Raw genomic sequence first — 17,120 nt, 5'->3', positions numbered from 1 at the left:
CCAGCATTGGAACAGCAATTCAGCCTGCAGCATGAGGAGCTCTGACTAATGCAAGGTAAAAAGAGAGTGTATGAGAAATGGAATCAATATACAGATTTAGGATTGGCAGACAGATCATTGGATTCCATCCTCTTTTATTTCAAGTTATGTTTAACGGTTCAAAACACAAAGTTGACTTGCCACACCTGCGGACCATATTTTATATAAATAATAATAATACTCCTTGCATTTGATGTGGCACCTTAGCTGTTAAGTGAGTTTGCAGGATTTGGTTTTAAACACAGTTAATGCTACAACCGGGATCTTCCTTAACAGAAAAGTCTGGCCTAAGACAGAGATTAAGTTTACAAGGAAAAGAATGGAAAGAAGTGATGAAATAACAATGGAATATGATGGTTCATGTGCTGCTGGGATCTAGGATAGTCACCTGGGAGAAGGATCGGCTTATGCCTTGATTATGGGAAGTAAGATAGCATTAATATCTTTTCATCTCTCTTGAGAAACAGATAGAAATGTCTTATTGGTGACATACCCATGAATTGGTTGCCTCCCTCGGGAGATTGAATGAGTTGGTAGACTCAATGAAGGGACAAATTTTATGCATTCTGCAGTGGAGGTGGATTTGACAAGCTCCCTTTATACACTATACATCTATTCTTTATTGGTATTGTCAACTGCTCAGTAACATTTTTTTTCCCAGAGTGGATTGTAAATTACTTTAACTCTGTATTAAAATTAGCACTTTTTTTAAAATTCATGCCAGTATCATTAAAACCTGGTACTTTGCTGTGTTGCTGTGTTACCACGTTACTAATTTGTTTTTCGTGCTTCTCTTCTGCTGCCTCCTAATTGTTTGACCAAGTTCACAATTGCCTTAAATCAAAGACAATTATGAGAGACAGTCAAGGAAGAACGGTTTCTTCACCTAACCGTGCTTTCTGCAGCTATTTTTACCCCACGAGACTGAGCAGACTTGGTGACGAGCAGTGTAGCTAGCCACATTATCATCCAATTTGTACCCATCTCGATGCTGCAATAGTAAACCTAATAAAATATTGATTTCATGCCTTGGTGTAAGTCAATTTACTTTGCACCAGTCTTAACACTTGTGCCACTTTGCAGTAAAATACAAGCTTAATGGGCCAATGCTCCTGTTATGCATAGTATGTCATCTCTTATGTAAGTGCACATGCAAGGAAGAATAGATGTGAGTATATGCAGTGAATAGCCTTTGTGGGTGCGTTCAGACCAAGAGACTTCACCTCTATTGCTTGCAGGCAAACCGGCAGGCATGTGCATAAGGATCCAATTTGAGCACTAGAGCTTAGCAGGGCTAAGCGTAGCACAATGTTTTATTTAGTGAATTTTGTCCTGTGAATCGTTCACAAGACAAAATTCTTGTGAATTGTGAATAATGTATTATAATAATCCTTGCCTTTGATATAGCAAGGATTATTATCACGTCTTTGAGACGTCTCAAAGCGCGTTTCTGACTGCAGCACCTGGCCCTGTGAATAACAATCCTTGCATTTGTATTTTATATAGTGCCATCATATTGGGAGGACATTTCAAAGCACTTAATAGGATATACCGTGAAGTGTAATGATTGTATTTTTGTAGACGAATGCGGCCGCTAATTAGCACACAGTAATGTCCCACAAATAGCCACAAAGTGACTGACCAATTGTATGGGGGAGGGTGGGGGAGAATTGTTGGCCTGGACATCGGGAGAAACTCCCTTCTCTTTTCGAATAGACCATCAAAGCAGTAAATCGTTTAAAAATAAAGCACGTTATGAATGACTCAATACACTCTTTTTACAGAAAATACAATATTCTTCACATCTTTGCAGTTTGGGTGAGGGATCCAAAAATACATTGTTAACTTACTAGGTCTGTTTTGCAGCTATTGCATATGTAATATTGCAAATGGATTACCTGGTAAACTACATGTAATAATTGGTCTGAGTGCTGTGTCAATATTTCTGTACTGGAGTAAATGATAGACTCGATGATGCAGTGTTTCCTACAGGGATAGATGTCAAGGAGCTCATTAAATTTAGTCAGCCAAATTCTTTAATCAGTTCAAGGTATCTTTCTTATTCCTAGCCTGAAATGTTCATTATCACTTTTGATAAATGGGATCATTTTCAAATATCATTCTTCAAATGTGACGAGTACAAGCTTTCTTGCCACTCGCTTGATTTTAGAAAAGTAATAATAATAATATTCCTTGCATTTGGTATAGTGCCTTATCACGTCAAAAGGACCTCTCAAAGCTCTTCACAGGATGTAATAATAATCCTTGAATTTGATATAGCGCTTTTCACATCTTCTAGACGTCTCAAAGCGCTTCACAGAATAATAATAATAATAATCCTTGCATTTGATATAGCGCTTTTCACGTTGGGAGGACGTCCCAAAGCGCTTCACAGAATATACTGTAAAGTGAATTGACTGTATATTTGTGGGCGAACGCGGCAGCCAATTGCGCACAGCAATGTCCCACAAACAGTCGTAGATTGAAAATGACCAATTTAATTATTGTTTTTAGTTTTGGAGGGATTATTATTAGGTTCTGTGTGGAGTAAGGAAACTTGCCCAAGGTTTCGCCCTGCCTGGAATTGAACTCAGGTCTCTCACTTGCAAAGCGAGTGCTCTAACCACTGAGCTACAGGACTCCAATGGATTTTACTGGGAAATGGAGTGACTGTGTATTTGTAGGCAAACGGTGCAGCACAATAGGTCACAGCAATGTCCCACAAACATCCGTGGAGCAATCCTATCAGGGAGATTGTCGGACAGGACACTGGGAGAGAGAAACTCCCTTCTCTTTTTGAATAGTGCTATGGGATCTTTAAGATCTACCTAAAGAGGCAGACGGATCTCGTTTTAACATTACTATTTTATATTTTATATAAAAATATGAGAACGCTTAGCTTTTTTGTCAACCAATTAATAATGCTTTTCAGCTAATTAATGGTAACACTTCATTTTATGTATCAGATATACCTTAACATCTTATTTTTATGATTAATATATATGAATATTTTAAAATGAAATAAACATGCAATAATCTATGGATGTACTAAATCCAAAATAATATATCATATTCCTTCCGTTTGATATCACGCCTTTCACGGAAGACATCTTAAAGTGTTTCACTAGATGTTCTGCAAACTGTAATGACTGTGTGTTTTGTATATTTTGTAAGCGAATGCAGCAGCCAATTTGTGCACAGCAATATCCCACCAAGAGCCATTACATGTAAACAAATATTATTATTAAATGTGTGCAGATTGTCATAAACCGCATAGAATGCTCTAGAGCTTTATAACTGCCTCGTGAACTCAAAAATTACATTAGTAATTATCTTGCTTTGGTAACATATCCTAGCTCAGTTGAATGGAAAGATATCCTGTATGTATAGACATGGCTGTCAATGCAAAGTCTGATCACTGCAACAACAAGATTACATTTGTACAGCGCCCTTCATGTCAGAAGGACGTCCCAAGGCGCTGGACAGTGTACAGCATTTCATGATTAAAAGCTGATCTGCAACTGATACTGGGAAACACCACCATTAATATAAGTTATAGCATACATTAAATCTGCTGCATGTATTAATACGCCGAGGTAACCAGAAGAGAGCAGTGAAGGCTATTCAGTCTACATTCCACTGCTTACATCTCTGCATCTGCATCTCGCACCACAGTCCATGATTTTCTAAGTGATGTAGACTTAATGGGACAGTTGTTCTCCTTTTCCTCTGTTGTTCCATTTACATCTGCTCTATGCTTTCTGTTTTAGCAGTGAGTTGGCAGATAATCTCAACATTTTCAGTGTCAGTCAAAGCAATCTGTAGCCAATGACAGGCCTTCTACCTCCGCATTCCCCCAGAGAGTGCTCTAGCAATTTGAACTCAGTTTGAACTCCCAACCTCAATCCCTCAGTCTTACCCCCTCTTTATCTGTCTGTTCAAATCGTATCTCAAGTCTTCCTTCTTCGACCGTGCCTAAGGTCATCTCCCCTTTCTCTCTGATTCAGCTTCAAACTAAGCCATTGGTAAGTGCTCCGAGGCACTATCCACCATGAAGGGCACTATATAAATGCAGGTTCTTGTTGAGTTTGAGAACGAACAGCAAATGAAGAACAGAAAGATATAGTGCAGAAAAGGAAGATACTATATTAGTCACATTCCCATTTTCTGGAAAGTACAGTGGGCTCTTTTTTAATTTTACATTGTTTAGGATTAATTAAATTGTTTTTCTCAGTCCAACGTAATCACAAGATGCCTCAGAATGCAAGTAATTGATTTGTTTCTCCATTTTATTTTCTTGCTTGCAGATTTATCAGAGATGCTGGCTTGTCTTAAAGAAAGCATCAAGCAAAGGCCCAAAACGACTAGAAAAGTTTTCTGATGAGCGAGCTGCATACTTCCGATGCTATCACAAGGTAAGGACAATTTCAGGACAGACGCCAGGAAGTATTTCTTTACCCAGAGGGTAAAGAATGACTGGAATAGGTTGCTAGGAAAGGTGGTTGAGGCCAGAATGCTGGACTCAATTTAAATAACATAGCTCAATGTTGTGATGGGAATATGCCAGAGTGGGTATTACAATACAAAATTACATTTGTGTAGCGCCTTTCATGTCGGGAGAACGTCCCAAGGTGCTGGTATTCTGGAAGGATGAGAACAAATGGGTTGAAGGGCCTTCTTCCTCCAAACCATGTGTGTAATCCACCCACTGGTAAACAGATAAAGCACTATCATTGAAACCAAATTTAAGAATTATCCACAATTCTCCGCTATCTTAAATTTTCAGACAAACATGTCGTGCAGACTAAGATTAGGTAGAACTATAGAAACAAACAGTCTAGGCCATTTGACCCATCGTGTTTCTGAGGGTCTTTGAAAGAGGCTTGAATATTAGGACTTCATTTGGGTCACAGCGTTGTGGGTTCAAGGTTCATGTTGAGAATAGAATCTAAAAGTCTAGTTTGAGGGGGTGCTGCATTGTAAGAGGTGCCTACTTTTAATAATAATAATAATAATGATCCTTGCATTTGATATAGCGCTTTTCACTTCTTTGAAACGTCTCAAAGCGCTTCACAGAATATACTGTAAAGTGAATTGACTATATATATTTTGTGGGCCAAATGTGGCAGCAAATTGCGCAGAACAGTGTCCCACAAACAGTCGTGGATTGAAATGACCAATTTATTATGGGTTCTTTCTCGAGGGATTATTATCAGGCGTGTGGAGTAAGGAACCTTTTCCAAGGTTTTGCCCTGCCGGGAATCGAACCCAGGTCTCTCGCTTGCGAGGCAAGCGCTGTAACCACTGAACTACAGATCTCCACGTTTTTAGATGAGACATTAAACTGAGTTTCTCGCAGGTGTGTTAGCCAATAATCCTACAGTTAAATTTCCAAATTGATTGTCCACCATGTGGGGGTGCAGCTTTTGTCATAGGAAATATTAATTTTTTCCCCCAACAAAAATCGTTTTTTCTTATAATAATAATAATCCTTGATATTTGATATTGCCTTATCACTTCTTCTAAACGTGTTGTCAAGAATATATCCCATGACCCACTTCAGAACTAATATCCCTGTGCAATTTTTTGTTGAATTAAAAATGAAGCACTTTATCTCGGGAACTGCACTTCACACAGCATATCTACCCGATCTGTAGTGCTCATTCTCGCACACCTTTAGACAGCCAGCCAGCAGCAGGAAGCGACATCAGGCCCTTGTATGCTTTAGCTCTAAACGTAAATGGCAAATACCATATAAAAAATTTGAAAATAGTTGGCAGAAACAAGGCAGCATTTAACCTTATAGTACTGCTAACATTGATGGACTACTCAAGCTTCATTCTCACAGTTTATGATGTTATTAGAGCCCAACATTCAATTACTGTAGTGTTTTGCACTGCCACTCATGTGTTATTTTATGTGTACTGTACTCGTGAGCATAACTGTGTAGCATTGCTGTTCTTTACCCATTGTGTGCTGAGGTTAGGTATCTTATTATTGTTTGTTGACTGCTGTCTCATCACAATACAGGACGACTCTGCTATAATGTGCTTTGCTAAGGTATGCGTCGCTTAGAAGGTTGGTGACCAATTCACAATTACTGGAAGTATGTTACACTTCTGGCTTCTGGTCCTGTGTATCCACATTGGGAACTCAATATCCAGGATACTGTGGTTGACCTCCTGCCCCATTTCACTAATAAATTGGAGTAAACCAATAACATTATGTGTATAGGATAATATTGGCCACGAATTGGGATGGCTGGGATGGCATCCAATCTGAGCATGTGCTTGGTTACATTCCAAGATGGTTCCATTTAATAATAAGCATTGAAACATCCAAATTCTTTGCCAGGAAGTTTATGGCATAGGGATCGAGAGTTGAGCAAGGAAAATCCTCCTTTAAATCCACCATGGCTTGGTTGCCCAGTTCAGCCGTGTAAAGCTGAACTTTATACACTATATGGTTAATACTTTATCTGGTGAGAAAGGCATTATTTAAATGTAAATTGTAGTGTTTCTCTTTGATCCAAGCCTTTGCTCACCATTTTTAAATCCTCCTTTTCCCTGTTGGCTGCCCACAACTGCATTTCCCGAGGACGTTCAGATGTTTCTTTACATTGAAAGGCATTGCCTAAGTTCAAGTTTTTGTTTTAGTAACAAACTTATTATGATTCCACGAGCGTTTTTAAAAAATAAATCAAGGCCACAAGCATGAGATGTTCAGTAAATGCAAATAAAATGCAGTAAATAATTAATTGAAAATCAAAACTTTCCCAGACTCTAACAGCTCTGTTTAAGCAAATCATAAATGACCCTCCATTTCTGCATATAAGGAACAAGAAATGCTTCACAGGATATGCTGTAGAGTGATTCTGTATATTATACGCAAATACAGCATTCAATTTGCACACAGCATTGTCCCACACACAGTCATGAAATGAATGACTAATTTTATTTGGGGGACTGTTGATCAGGACACAGGGAGAAACCCTCATTCTCTTTGCAAATGTGCAATGGGATCTTTAATGTCCTGCTGAACAGGCATATGGGACTTCTGATTAACATCTTAGGACGGCATCTCTGATAATGACACCACTGGAGTGTCTGGCAAGACTCTATGAGTTCAAAAAAGCCTGACAATTATCAAACAGTAAAATTAATTCTGCAGTGCCAGAGGCAAGTGGAACTTGTGCAACATTCGGTACTGGTTACGACTGAGATTCAACACACAGCTGTGCTATTGTGACAAAACATTCAATATTGCGCTTTTTCATCAGCTTTGTGAACTTTATCTGGAATCAATGTTGCTTGTACAACATACTGCATGCTGTAAAACTGAAGATTGGAAGAAACGTACGGCACACTGTGATAGAGATTTGCCCTCGTACCTTGTTGCATGCGGTTATCTGGAGGAGAGGATTACCTACTTTCTTATCATCCTTTAATAAGGTGAAGCAGTGCCCACACAGAGTTCCTAGGAAGTAAACAGCCATAATACAAAACCCAACTCCAACTTGGCTCTAATTCAGAAATGTCATGCGGAGAAACCATTAAAACAAAGTGCTGGAAATAGATGGATCGCACTGTGCAGAGGTGCATTTCTGAAGTTAGTGCTGAGGCAGATTGTTCATGGAACACTGCTTGGAGTACTCTGCACTGCATGTGATTGGTGACATATTTGCAGCGAAGAACAACTGATGTCGCCACTGGGGAAACAAAATGGAGATACATAATTCCCTTCTCCGCACACCGAGCAGATGTGCTCATAAGATCATTCCGAAGTCTGATATGCAAAAACCTCAAGTTAAAGAAAAGCTCAAGTAGACGCGTGATTCAGTGATATGACTTTGAAGGACCACTATCCCAGTCAGGGCTCTTCAGTCTTGAAAGAAGCCATCTCAGAAGGGACATTAGAGAGGCATACGCAATTTAAAATGGGATTGATAAAGTAAACCCAGGAAAATACTTTCAGATTCATCAAGATAGAAGAACAAGAGGACATGGGTTTTGAGTTGCAAAGGGCAATTTGAATCAGGACCATTTTTTTTCTCTTCAGACAGTAATTAGCTAATGATTGGAACAGGTTATCCGGAAGGGTGATTGAAGCCAGACTGATTTTTTTTAAAAAAAGATTTTTGCTAGGAAGACTGTCGGGTGGATATTCTGAAAAGATGAGATCAGATAGACAAAAAAAATCCTTCATTTAAACAAGACGAAAAATACTGCAGATGCTGGAAATCTGAAACAAAAACAGACGTTGCTAGGAACAGTTTAAATGAAGAACTATTTTCTTCATTTAAATCTCTCTTGTGCACAAGGAGTCCAAGCTCAAAGGCATTCTCTGACATTCACATTCAGACTTACCCTTGACCAGTCATACCCAGATCATCTCGGGCGGGAGAAATGTGACAAATTGTGAAAATATTGAAAGCTGTGGCATCTATGGAGATGGGCATAAGTTTACTAATCAAGTGCTTGTGAGCCCTAAATTAGGAAACAAAGTTTATTTTGTGGGGGGAGCGAATTGATAAGATTTTTTTAACAAAGAACACAATGATACCATTTTGGAGAGAAAAGGGGATGGTGTATGAAAGCATTAGATGTTCTTGACAGCCTAAGAAGATAGTATCCAGATTTCTATGATATGATAGTTTGATTATCAAAATAATTATCCAGATTGTTAAGACGAACGACCAAATTATTAGTTTTATGTTTCACTGCAAATTTCACGGCAATTGCTCTGACTATGTCCCCAAGACTTGTTGTGTAGGCTCTGAATCATGCTAGTTGGGAATCGTGGTTTTGCAATTGTGGTATAACTGTTATTGGCAATGAACTGTGTGTGGTCATTCAACTACAAGAGAATTATGCTCCTGGGATAAAACTGATTAAAAGCTGATTAATGATGATTATTCATTGAGATGCCATCATTTCATTGAATTACCGAACTGAAAGATTACAGTTTACCTGTTAACAAAGAGCTAACAGGTAAATATCTTGCCTTATCTGTAGTGTTTTGGGGGTCAGTGACATGTTTGAATTATTGGGGATGGGAAACATCCAAGTCAGTATCCAGAAGCCATTGCATTATCACTGTAACAGATGTTAAATCTGAAAGTGCAAGCTAGTACATTTAATTTTCTACTGATGTGCACGTATTTAGAAATGCGAACTGTGCTTTCTATCAGATTGTTGATAGGATATAATGTAATGCTGGCCTTCAAATGCACCCACATTCTGGATCTGGCACCCACAATCATTACTTTCAATTGCACAGCAGGCAGTTTGTATATTGTGTGTGATGCTAAAGACAAACCTCTCTTTGTGGTGTCTTCTCTTGACTGGGAAGTTGAATTTGCAGTAAATGTGATTCTTTTCTTTTGTAAGATTTAGTCATGAAAGCCAGACCCTGGAGAACAATGTGGTTAAATATGACGGTAGCTGAATGACCTATTCCACGGAGTGATAGGCTAGAATTTCAGGGATTTTTTTTAACCCAATCGCTTGGGTAAATCAGCACAAACAATGGGATAAGAAATGCTGCAGGTTTGTTTCTTATTAATTAATTTCCACCACCATTTGTTAATTAATACTTACCTGTGCTCTGTGTGTTTCAATGAGCCTCCTTGCCCACCAAGTCCACTCCTCCCAATCAGCTGTCTGACTTTATTTAGCCAGTTTTCTGATGTGTGCCTTTGGACTGTGATTCTAATGTCAAATAGAAGAATTTTGATAAGGGTCAAGGGAATTCCTGAATTAAACCTCCTTACTTTCAGACCCCTGGTTGGCTCAGTTGGTAGCTCGTGGGTTAGAAGGTTGTCAAGATCCAAGGCGGGGACTTTGAGCTAATAGCCCAGGCAGTGCAGTCTGGTTGGAGTGTTGCATTGCTTATCACTTAGAAAAACAATCCCAACTTGATGTTTGTTTTCTGAAGTATTTGGGGAGTTATTATTAAATTGCTGATCGTCCACTAACCTTCTCCCTTTTGGAAAATAACACATCCGAAGGATGCAAAAAATTCATTTTATGATGATGAATTATTATGGTTTATTGTGATATCCCTAGGTTGGATGTAGCTTTATCAGAGTTTGTCATTCTGAATCACCACTTGGGGGCTATAAAATTGACACAGAATTGGATTGTCTGAAGTAGCTCATCACCACATTTTCAGGCTGCTTACACGACACTTGCTGGATGCTGATGCATGTGAACTTTTATCCCATTACATGTGTTGAGTTTTCATTAAACCCCAGCATGTTAATGCATAATCCTCTCCAAATACTGGTGTTGCGAAGAGATACAAACAGAATCAATGGGCAAAATGTAATTAATGATGGCTGCCAGGCTGACAGAGCAGGTTAAGGAATTCAACTGAGTCATTCATCAATCATGAATTGTGCTCTGTTTAGAATACTTCAACATAATTTAAACGCAGCTGATCTTTGCCTTTTGTTGAAGTATATGTTAAAATAATGGACAATTCTGTGATGATATTTGTGAATTATCCAACGCCTGCTCCAGAATTAATATGCACCATTGATTCTTGAACTTGGCCAACAGCCTAGAGAGTGCCTTGTTTATATGGATTGCACATTTTGGGTAAGGATTTCCTGTCCTGTGTTGTGCCTCTCCTAAATGGTATTTATAACACTGTAATATGGAATATCATTGATTATAATTGCTCAAGTTGCAGAGCTTCAACATTTATCTCTAAGGGGAAATCAGGCATAATGAGTTATGCTTAGTCTGATAGAGTGTGATACATGGATCAATTTTGATTGTAATGTTCTTCATTAATGTATCGAGAACAAAGGAGCAAATTTCAATTTGGGAAGAGTTAATGCGGGAGATCTCAGGGTTTCCCATGAATTTGCTTGGAGGGGCTACCCCGTGTGAATGGCGCTATATAAAAGCAAGTTGTTCTTGTTGCTGCTGCATATCTTGTCCTCAAATTCTAAGAAACCACAATAGATGGAGGTTGCCTGCAAGCACCTTTTAGATCTAGTACAAACTGATTTGCAGAACTGTATATCCTCACTAACCTGCTGAAATGATATAATAAAATCCAGATGCATTGTTCTGCAGATTTTAGTTGTGGTCTAGAGTGTACTTTAGTACTTTTTCTCCAGAAACTTGAATGAGCCATGAATCAGTTCACATTTTGTAAAATAAGGTAAACTAAAATTCACCTGTCAAGTTGTGATCAGATCTTCATTTGTATTTGGAACTCTTATTCTACAAATTGTGTGCACAGATTGACTAAATACACATCTTAGAAGGCTGAGGCCATATAAGCATGTAAAACAAATGACAAGCTTGGCAAAGCATCTTAATCTTAATCCCAGTCATTTTCTGGGCAGCAATTCTGTGCTTGCAGTAGTCTCACATTGACCTTTTGAGTGGTAGAAATATTGTATCTTATTCACCCCCTCTTCTCCTTGTGCATGTATGGGATGAACAGTTATTTCTGGGGCTCAGTTTCCAGTTATTTTGCTGATCATTCTTATGATCGGGGAGGGTTAATAAGTTTGGTTAACTAATGCTGTAAAAATAGCGTTGGATGAGATTTGGAGCAGAACAAAGTCATTATGAGCCAGAGGAGAGTGGTATCATTTGCATGTGCCAGACAAATTACTCTCTCAATTCAGTATATCCCGGGAGGAAAGAAAGAAATAATTAGGACAAAAAAAAGGAAATCGTGGCAGAAAATTGCCTGCCTGGTGCCCTGTGACTTTCCTGAGCGAAACATAAATAAGTAATTACCTGTGAATTGCCATACCAAACAATCCAGAAATCAAATCCATGCTTGCCTAAATGATATTTGGCTGCAATAACACAGTAAAACTGATTAAGTATGACTAACATAGCACTGACTAATTATATAAGTGAAACGCTTTTGTTTGGCAGGCGTAAGAGAGAGAAAGATTCCTGAAGGGAATGAGCTTTAATCAGATTTTGTTAACCTGCCTCTGACGAAAGTAATTTAAAGGCAGGGGGGTGGGGGGAAAGAATGAGACTCTTCAGTTCAGATCCACATTAATCCACTGTATTCTAAAGTTTGATATAAAATGTTTCAAGGTGACCTCTTCAAATGGGAAGAAATGACATTTTTGTAATCGTACATTTTAAAAAAAAATTCATTGCAATTTTCAAGACTTTGAGACAGGAACAAGATACATGTCCTGAGGATGGAACTTTAAGGACGGATATTCTCTACATCTCCAATTGGCTTCTGCAGTCAATAGATTGCCTGCCTATCTTCTTTGCCAAAATGACTATGCCAAATAATCTGTTGGAGTGTTACAAAATAGAAGGAGAAGACGTGCACAATGGGATTACAGACTTTTATTGAACCAGAAGAGCAAAGCAAACTAAGCTCCTGAAATGAGAAAATGAAAATCATAATCAGTGCAGGTTAAAACATAGGGAAACAAGAATGGGAAGAGACCATTTAACCCATTAATCCTGTTCCAGTTAGGTTGTCAGATCTGGTGGGTCTTCTAATCCCAATTCTCTGCCCTTTGGCCATGTCCCACTTCATGTAAATGGTATTAGTTTGAAAGATCCAGGTTCCCAAAAAAATGAATACCTGTTTCCTTTAGTAGCAACAATTTTAAAGCAGTTGAAAATATTTATTGGAAAATGTTGTAATAATTATCAGCAGTGATATTAAATTCAGCTCATGGAGATGCCTCAGTCCATCCCAGCTGCAAGTGAACATCTTCATTTCCCCTCTCCCCCAAATTTGGTTCACATAGTTTCCCTCCACTCAGCCGACTCTGGCCTGTTCCACGTTCCCCCGACCCACTGGCCCCACCATTGGCAGGAGAGTCTTCAGCCACTCTGCCCCCATCCTCTGGAATTCCATCCCCCAGTCACTTCGCCTCATCCCCTCCTTAGCCTCCTTCAAGTCCCGCCTCAAGACCCTCCTCTTTGACCATGCCATTGGCCACCCCCCTTCCCCTCAACTCCCTTCTCCCCCCCTGACCCCAGCTCGGCTCTGAAATCCTGTACTCTGTCCAGCGCCTTGAGACGTCCTCCCGACGTGAAAGGCGCCATACAAATGTAATCTTGTTGTTGTCAATTGTCCATTGAGCTCGCTGGTCTTATTGAGCTGGCTGAACGCAGCTTTTGGTTCTGAGGCCATCCCAGCACTTGCTGGTTCAGGGGATATTGACTTAAATCAACTTTTGTTTGCATTGATATTTTCTAATCTCCAAAGGTAATCGAGCAAAAACTATTTATTTTACATCTGTACTAATCAAACTCTCCTTCCTTCCACATGCAACCCTCCTTGCCACTTTGACCCTGAACATGTTGTTATCAAGGTTGCATCTATCCCCTATGCTCATCAACACCGTACTTTCGCAGATATGTATCCAATTTAGTGAGGCGTTCAAATCAAAAATTTAGTAAAATAATGAATCCCATCAGTTATATCTTCGAGGTATCCAATAGTTGCATGAAAAATTAAAACGCTGATAGACCTTTAAAAGTGAAAGTGCCTCATAATTTATGAATCTTGAAAAGTACAATGTTCTCTCATTTAATTATGCGTTACCTGACGTTAATTATACGTTCAGAACCGTGCTTTAATTTTGCAAGTCAAAACAAATGGATGCGTTAAAGAAAAATGCTGCTGCTGCTCTTTAAGTCTGAGAGATTAGACATGCTTTGCACAATGATATTAATCTGTAACGAATGCTCCTCCTATAAGGGATGGAGCTTCCAAAAGTAACAAAGCAACACTGGTCCCAAGTGGGTAATTAAAGGCTGTGCGAAAACGATGGAACTTAGAAATGTGACAAGGCAAGAAATATGGTGGGAGTGCAAATCCTGAAAACCATAGCATCCAAGTGGTTGATGTTCCTTGTTTTCTCTGTGCTGAAGTAAGCTTTATTATCTGAGGAAGAAACAGGCAAAGAATAGATACCTGTAATAATAATAATAATAATAACCCTTGCATTTGATATAGCGCTTTTCACGTCGGGAGGACGTCCGAAAGCGCTTCACAGAACACACTGTAAAGTGAATTGACTGTATATTTGTGGGCGAACGCGGCAGCCAATTGCGCACAGCAATGTCCCACAAACAGTCGTAGATTGAAAATGACCAATTTATTATTGTTTTGGGTTTTTTGGAGGGATTATTATTAGGCTCTGTGTGGAGTAAGGAAACTTGCCCAAGGTTTCGCCCTCTGCCTGGAATTGAACTCAGGTCTCTCGCTTGCAAAGCGAGTGCTCTAACCACTGAGCTACAGGACTCCACGAGCCTGAGTAAAGACTTGTGTGCTCCAGTATACGAGCAGATCCTATTTATAATATAATAATATAATCCTTGCATTTGATATAGTGCCTTATCACATCTTCGAGACATCTCAAAGCGCTTCACAGGATATACTGTAAAGCGACTTGACTATATTTTGTCTGATAATAGATTTCAATGGCTTGTTGATCTGCTCCGTGTTTTTGGGGATGTACATCCAGCAGTAAAACACCTGAGTAAATGAGAGATATCCTTTTCACCTTTCAATCCACTGCATTAATTGGTAGCTCTACTCCCCGACGATGTCCCACCAGTGTGTAGCCTGCAATTGTACCGAAATGTTCTGCAACATTACTGCTGATACAGTGATTATGTTAATAAATAAACAGAGAATGATTTGACAGAATTCTCATTCTTTACTGACCTCGCCTCATTGCCTGTAATATTTTTCACACCATAATTGTTTAAAAAAAAGTATTTCAAAGATAAATAAATATCTGGAACACATTTAAGGGTACATATTTACTGCATGAAGTGGCTAATCCTGTATTTACTGCTTTGTTTAATCAGACATTAGCAACAGTGAGTCCGTGTATCATTGGGAATTTGTCTTGAATCAGTATACGTTGCTATAGGAATTGGGACTGACCGGGAATGGCATGTGTAATGAGAGTCTGGCAAACACCCCTTTGAGGTGGTTGTTTAAGGTTTTACACATAATAACAATATATTATCAGATCTTCGAGACGCCTCAAAGCGCTTCACAGAATACACTGTTAAGTGAACTGACTGTGTATTTTGTGGGCGAAAAGCGCCAGTCAATTGCGCACAGCAATGCCCCACAAACAGTTTTGGATTGAGTGACCAAATTATTATTGTTATTATTATTTTGAAAGAATTATTACCCCGGTAAAAGCGATCCGCCCAGCAACTAACAACTGGGTTCCTACTCAAGGTGGGAGCCCTCATGCTTGTTTTGGCTGAGGTAAAATAAAAAAGCACTTCATAAGTTTTACTTGGTATGTGGATTCATTTCTTTTAGGGTCATTAATGAGATCCTTTCCCATATATATATGCACTGCTGTCATATAGCTATGTCATGTTCGGGTCAGATCCATTAAAAAAAATCATATCTTGACAGTAAAATTTATGTGAAATAATGTGAGGCGTCTCAATAACATACGGGGCTACATCAAATACAAAAATAACCTGCTTAGACTCACATCCGATAAACGCGTGCCCTTATGAAAGCAAATAAAATAAACGGCAACCAAGCTCAAATGCTATGAATACATCTAATTTTGCCCCACCTTTCTGAGTTAGACGATGGCAAAGTCTTCCAATGAGAGAAAACAAAACCCGCTGTTAATAAAACATGAATTCTCAGATTCAACTTACTCTCAAGCAAAGGAGTCCAATTGAAGCAGTGTAGTGGATATTAATAAATCAGTTCAGCCAGCTGTTGGAACATTTATAACAAAATATTGGACAACGAGCCAGTAAATCTATTTTGTAAGACTCCTGCATTCAAATTTCCTACGCAGATGTTAAGAATTAACCAGATTAGCAATTTGGCCTCTCTCATTGTTTTAGCCCAATGGAACACTTTATTCAATGATGCGCAATGTCCTTGTGTCAATTCTCTGTGTGGATGGATTGTCCTGCTTTGTAGGGAAAATCACATTGATAGGGAAAGTCTCTCCTGAGTGTGATACAATACATATATATATATATTATGTAGCGCATTTCACTTTGGGAGGACGTCCCAAGGCTCCCAACAATCCTAGCTTGGGAGCCAAGCTACGGGTAGGAGCAGAGAGGGATGGGGAGGAGGGGAAAGATGACTCAAAGAATTAGGTCTTGAGACAGACCTTGAACGAGGTGAGGGACAGGACAATTTGGAGGTTACTCCGGGATGAAGTTCTAGAGAGTTGGGGCAGATAAATTGAAAGCCTGACTGCCAAGAGTGGAGCAGAGAGGCAGGCTGATGCTTGCTTAGCTAATCGTAAGGGAGTGGCCTTAGCTAAGGGAGGGGCCGGGTCAGTACACTAATCAAATCTCCCACCACACTTTCGCTCCCATATTTAAAATGGACACAGTAGGCTGGTATCAGTCCATGTCCAAAGCATTAAGTTGTGTTAAGCTTGTCAGCTATATCTAGCGATTACATTAATCAGCTTAGCAATAATGTCTGGGTACATTGAGTTCTGATAGATATTGGAAAACCTGAAAGCAGTGGTGTAATTGATTACTGATGCCCAAAGGTCCCGGAACCTAATGAGCAGCAATGAAGGCCACACTTAATGCAGAAATGCAACTTCAATCTGAAGCCCACAAATCGACGTAACCAAACTATACTCAGACACCACTTTCAACACAAATGTTAATCTTTCCTAAAGAAAATATAAATAACCAATGGTCCTAAAACATTTGGGTTGATTTTTTAAAAAAACATACTGTATATTTCTTAGATCTTTACAATCCAGGATCCTTTAAGTAGACCCGAATGCCAGGCTTTAATGGATCAGCTTCTGTCACTGTGAACCAGACTGTGAATATGAGAGGTTCACTGAGAATTGATTGTAATAACTTGACATATTTAAGGCCAGAATTTCCATTTTTATAGTGGGTTACCACGTTGAAAGTCTCAGTGTTAATTTTGTAGTTATTCCTCAGGTTATATGTAGCAGAAAATCAAGGTACCACAAATGGCCCTGAGGTGAAGGACCCGTTTATCTGAAGAACTGATGGCCAAGACATCTGGAGCGGGCCACCAATTGGATCTCCTTGGCCTAGACTATGATGATTTAGTTT

At 39.2% G+C, this 17,120-nt stretch overlaps 1 protein-coding gene across 1 annotated transcript in view; it reads left to right on the top strand.

Moving 5' to 3' along the window:
- The window catches only part of dok6 (docking protein 6), a 99,429-nt gene that overhangs the window by 38,091 nt on the left and 44,218 nt on the right, over window positions 1-17,120 (top strand). The window contains exon 2 of the mRNA XM_007912050.2: window positions 4,347-4,454. Within this exon, the coding sequence (XP_007910241.2) occupies window positions 4,347-4,454 (108 nt within the window). The remainder of the gene's footprint in view (window positions 1-4,346; window positions 4,455-17,120) is intronic.

The sequence above is a fragment of the Callorhinchus milii genome, unplaced genomic scaffold (assembly GCF_018977255.1).
Source record: "Callorhinchus milii isolate IMCB2004 unplaced genomic scaffold, IMCB_Cmil_1.0 Scaffold18, whole genome shotgun sequence".
Classification (NCBI taxonomy): Eukaryota; Metazoa; Chordata; class Chondrichthyes; order Chimaeriformes; family Callorhinchidae; genus Callorhinchus; species Callorhinchus milii.
This window is presented reverse-complemented; position numbering and strand designations above follow the sequence as displayed.